The 5,384-nt window shown below is 37.4% G+C and overlaps 2 protein-coding genes across 12 annotated transcripts in view; both read right to left on the reverse strand.

Annotated features, from left to right (window-relative positions):
• LOC116849333 (protein unc-79 homolog) overlaps nucleotides 1-5,384 on the reverse strand; it is a 736,358-nt gene that overhangs the window by 348,446 nt on the left and 382,528 nt on the right. The gene's annotated exons all lie outside the window — the stretch shown is intronic.
• LOC116849336 lies at nucleotides 1,632-4,515 on the reverse strand. Its single transcript, XM_032826392.1, has 2 exons — nucleotides 3,540-4,515; nucleotides 1,632-3,404 (listed from the first exon to the last, which is right to left on the reverse strand). Exon 2 carries the CDS (start codon nucleotides 3,250-3,252, stop codon nucleotides 1,660-1,662), a length of 1,593 nt encoding a protein of 530 aa, XP_032682283.1. The 5' UTR covers nucleotides 3,253-3,404; nucleotides 3,540-4,515; the 3' UTR covers nucleotides 1,632-1,659.

A 5,384-nucleotide genomic window follows, 5' to 3' on the forward strand; every position in this document is an offset into this window, starting at 1 on the left:
GGGGGGGGGGGGACGATTGCAACACGTACAGTTGTCCCTCTGGGAGGCGTCATCAGCCAGCTGCCGTGGCGGACTGAGTGGGTTGCAACACCCTCGGTACTAGTCTGTCCACAGAGCTCCCCGCGTGACGACGCTTTTCACGGTGCCCCTGGGATCGGAGACAGGGAACCTCCGAAATCGGCCTGGCTATCGTTTTTAAGGAACTGGGGAGGTATAGGAAACGAGAACCCAGTACCCCTTTGAGAAATCAGGGGGCCCGAGATATATAGTGACTCTCGGGGAGTACCTCGGGGCCCGCAAGGGCGGAGATACGCCGGTCACCAGAAACGTGGGAAGTTGTGGGTTTACGAACGAAATGGAAGATATTCGTTCTAGAGATAAGGGGGAACAGGAGGAGGCGAGCGTCTCCGTCTCGATGCCAACTGAGTCCTCGACGGCGTCACTCTCCTCCCAGAGAAAGAAGAGGGCGCTGTCGCACCTTGACAGCAACGACGAAGTGTCGGACATTCCTAGGGATGGCGTGAAAGGGGAATCTGCCGCGGGCATCGGAGCGAGTCTTATGGAGGCTCTCGGCAGCGTGGAGAAGGCCAGAAAGAAGAGCCTTAAGGCTCTAGGGGAAGAGAGTTAAGGAGGCCATCGAGATGGTCTCCGACTTACAAGGAAACGGTCGGGGGCGTCCCTCACCGAATTTGATGAGCATTGGATATGTTGTAGAGCATCAAAAAACATTAGACACGTATTTTTTTTTATGTGCTTATCTCGAGGTTTAGGGGTTGAAACCACCCCTTGAAAAAAACGGACTTTTTCATTTTTATTTAATATTTCCTAAAATATGAGGTATATGAAAAAATATTTCAGACAAAAGTTTTACAGTATCTTATGCCCTTTCCATCGGTCTATTCAAATTTTTTAAAATGCAATATTTCACCCCCCCCCTCCCTCTCCCCTTCGTCACCTTTGCAAATTTTTAAGTTTTTGTAAGGACAAAAATTAAAAAGCATTTCATGCCAAATCCATCGATATATAATAATAGTATGGTTCCTCGATTCAATTCTTGGCAAAACTACATGACTGATAACTTCGCGTTATAGGCACCGCGTTGTGCGAGTAGGTAAGTACTGTACGTTGCGTTGGATTACTTCTCTTCACTTGCGCTATGTTTTATAACTACTTGCGCATATTTTCTCATATTACAAGATAAAAACGAATTAATTCTAATCATATGATATGTAATATACGAAATAAAGACGTAAGCAGAGATAAACAACAGTAAGCATATATAACAACAGTAGCAAATGTGCGCGGCGTCGCAATTTGTACAGAAGTTTTCAATGTATATTAAATATGTTTACTGCAAAGTAAATTGATACAAGATCAAGGCAGGTTAAAATAAAATTGTAATGCATGAAATAAAAGAAACACATATTCTATTACTTTTGCAAGAGAGAGAAAGCGTGTAATGTGAATATACAATATATAATTACTAATTGCTAAAGATAACAGAGAACTCCGGATAAATTATGGAATAGTAATATAAGGAAACAAAGTAGAAAGGAATAATAAATTGTAGTAGAACAATATTTGACAATAATATTTATTTAACAATATATTTTAAAGCAACAGTACAGAATTTGCATATGAACGGATAATGTATTATATTTATTGCACATATTCGTTACAAAGATGATGATCATGGAAAAAATGTGTAATACAAAGCGATTTTTTACACCAAGAACAAGTAATTATGGCAGTTTCGCCACAAATATCGCAATTTACTTTCGAATCCCTTTGGAAACAAAATTCAACCGGTGTTTGAAACTCTGTTGGTCTAATCTCTACATATCCACTTTTAAACCATGCATATCGAAATAAACTTTGAAACCTAGGCGACGAGAATTGATGGTGCGTTAATGATTGTAATTTCAAAATATTATTTCTAGTATGAAGTTCAATTGCAAGATTTAACAATAAAACAGTATCAGAAAAATGTCTAATAAAATTTTTCCATAATCGGAAGCCGTATACATCTAATGGCTGTATTTGTCCTGTTGTACCGGCTGGAATTGTTAGAAAAACAATATCTGTTGCATAATCTGTTCTAGTTTCCGCTATTATGTTGGGACAATGCCCACTCCAAGAATCTAATAATAATACAGATTGTGGCCCAACATTCGGAAAAAATACTTCTTTCAACCAGGTTTTTACATGATTTGACGTTAATTTTCCTGATGTAGAAGCCGTAACAAAAATATTAGGCGCTTTGAACATAGTTTCCTGTACTCTAGGACCAAATGTTCCTGTTACTTCCTTTAAAACAATGAAAAGCGGAGACAATAATCTACCATCCGCTGAAATTGTCGGCTGTATAGTATAACTATGCGTAGTTGCTGATATGGACTGTACTACAGATTCTATCTTTTTTGTGCCTTTATGTGATAACGTACGACCGGAATGAAATTCTAACTGAAATCCGCTCTGATCAGAATTATAAATATTTTCTAATCCATATCTACCAATGTAATATTTTACGTTTTCAATAAATGTATTGCATTTATTTTCAAAATTTGATTTTGATAATAAGGATTTTTTCGTGACAAATTTGGTTATTTTCCGAGACACAATATTATATGCAATTTTGAATCTTTTTACCCACGTCATTGAAGCTTTGAATTTGTCCACATTTTCTTCTTCTTGCGCTCGAGATGCCCATCGAGCGATGTCAATGTCATGAATAATCATTCCTTTTTCAAGTGCTTCATTGAAGCGATTTAGTGTGTATTGAGATATCCTTTTTAATTTTTCTGTTCTACTACCGCCTTCATTTACTTGGTTGTCCCACCGTCGTAATTGTCGTATAGATGTTACCTTTCTAAATCTTCTTTTAACTCCTTCAAGCGATCTTGCTCCTGTTTTACCGCTCTTCCAATAATCTATTGCTTGTTTTTTATAGTCATGTGATATACTTGCTTCAACGGAAGCGCAAATAACTTCTTCTGGAAGATATTCTTGCCCTTCATTTTCTTGTAATAAATCAACATTTTCTGCTTCTGGAACTTCATATGTATTGTAAAAATCTAAAGTATCCTCCTGTTCTATTTCAAATTCATTATCATTTTCTACTTCTCTCAACATATATTCAATCTTCTCGTTCATTTCAATTTCCTTTAGAGTTATTGGACTTTGTGGAGGATTAAGAACATTGAAAGTTGCATAAAGCAACGTAATAACGTTCAAGGCATTAAATTGCATCATTCTGATAAAAAATATTAAAATAAAGTATGTCTTTTGAACTGTGATTATATAAAAAAAAAATATATACTTTATAATAAATGCAGTGGTCTTCTGTTAGTTCTAATGCCGCTTCTTTTGCTTCTCTTTGTTGATACCAAAAATATGTAGTGAATCTAAAATAAATCAATGTCGTGATAATGGAGAAACAGCTTTATAAAAGATATAGAGAGATAGATCACATAGGTGTTATGAAATTTTAAATAAACAAAAAAATAAAATTTATCAACTTATAACAATTTTAGTAGTACCTTTTAAATATTCGTCGAAACATCAATCACAACATTTTATTAGCAAATGATTCTTTAGATACAAAGTCAGAGAATTACGTAAAAAGTGATAGAAAATGATGAGTTACAATAATACAATACTTTAATTACACATGGCACACATGTATGTGTATCCAAAATTAATAACTATAATTATAATTGCACAATTATCACAACGCACAACTCTTTACTTTGTCAACTCACGAGTTAAAATGTCAGTCTTCCGGTACAACGGACATTTATATAGTGGCTATATGGTATGTATATACAATCTATTTTTACCAATGACGATCGCATGATTCTATTCCTGAACGTCGTTTGGCACGACGTTTGCGATCTTCAAAACAACAATATACAGGGTGACTCATTTTAATTAATGCACTCAAATATCTCAAAACCTGTAAGTTTTAGAAGGAAACGTTTTAGACAAAAGTTGTATGGTTTAAGGGGGACATAGATTCCAATGTGAGTCATGTGGTAGATGTCGTTTTCAAGAAATTTTAAAGGTAACGAATTTCTTAAATGAAACTCGGATATTTTTATCGACGACTGTACTTCAGATATATTCTTAAGTGATTAAGCATATATGTAAGAAAATATTTCATATACCATCTGTGCAGTGCAAAAACAAGGTCAACTAGTGCGTCATAGTTTTTCAGTAACAATATTAAGTCACTCATATTAATATATTTTGCAATCATTTTCCGCATAGAAACAGAATCATGTGATCGTGATTAGTAAAAATAGAATCATTCGATTGTATTACGTTCTATATAGCCGACGCCGCGCACAATTGCTACTGTTGTTACATAAGCATATTTATCTCTGCTTACGTCTTTATTTCGTATATTACATATCATATGATTAGAATTAATTCGTTTTTATCTTGTAATATGAGAAAATATGCGCAAGTAGTTATAAAACATAGCGCAAGTGAAGAGAAGTAATCCAACGCAACGTACAGTACTTACCTACTCGCACAACGCGGTGCCTATAACGCGAAGTTATCAGTCATGTAGTTTTGCCAAGAATTGAATCGAGGAACCATACTATTATTATATATCGATGGATTTGGCATGAAATGCTTTTTAATTTTTGTCCTTACAAAAACTTAAAAATTTGCAAAGGTGACGAAGGGGAGAGGGAGGGGGGGGGGTGAAATATTGCATTTTAAAAAATTTGAATAGACCGATGGAAAGGGCATAAGATACTGTAAAACTTTTGTCTGAAATATTTTTTCATATACCTCATATTTTAGGAAATATTACATAAAAATGAAAAAGTCCGTTTTTTTCAAGGGGTGGTTTCAACCCCTAAACCTCGAGATAAGCACATAAAAAAAAATACGTGTCTAATGTTTTTTGATGCTCTACAACATATCCAATGCTCATCAAATTCGGTGAGGGACGCCCCCGACCGTTTCCTTGTTAGTGCGTCGGGCCGAGGGGAGGGAAGACCTTCTCCTTCTGCGCAAGAGAAACATCTCTCTGCAGCAGGAGAACCAGCGGCTCAAGGCCGAACTAGCCACGGCGAGAAAAAAATTCGCAGGAAAGGGGGTACGTGAAACCCCGACGACCAGGTCGGCAGTAAGCAGGCCGTCTATATCCGCGGCGGCCGTCCCTTCTTCCATTAGGGGAAAGAGAGAGGGTCGGACAGGAATGTTTATGGCGGGAAGGGCAATGAAGTGGCGGGGGCGTGGGTACGGTGGACCTGTACCTCTGCCACCGTTACCAGCGAGGACGATGAGGCCTTCAACGACCGGCTGGAGCACCTTAGAATGCGTCCGGCGGCCGTTGGGAGTCGGAGCAAGAAAGGCGCGGCGACGGC

The sequence above is a fragment of the Odontomachus brunneus genome, unplaced genomic scaffold, assembly GCF_010583005.1.
Source record: "Odontomachus brunneus isolate Ranch 3 - 2012 unplaced genomic scaffold, Obru_v1 Obru_scaffold_112, whole genome shotgun sequence".
NCBI lineage: Eukaryota > Metazoa > Arthropoda > Insecta > Hymenoptera > Formicidae > Odontomachus > Odontomachus brunneus.

Coding starts and splice junctions, on each gene's coding strand:
- LOC116849336 (XM_032826392.1), bottom strand. CDS start 3,252: ATGATGCAATTTAATGCCTTGAACGTTATTACGTTGCTTTATGCAACT.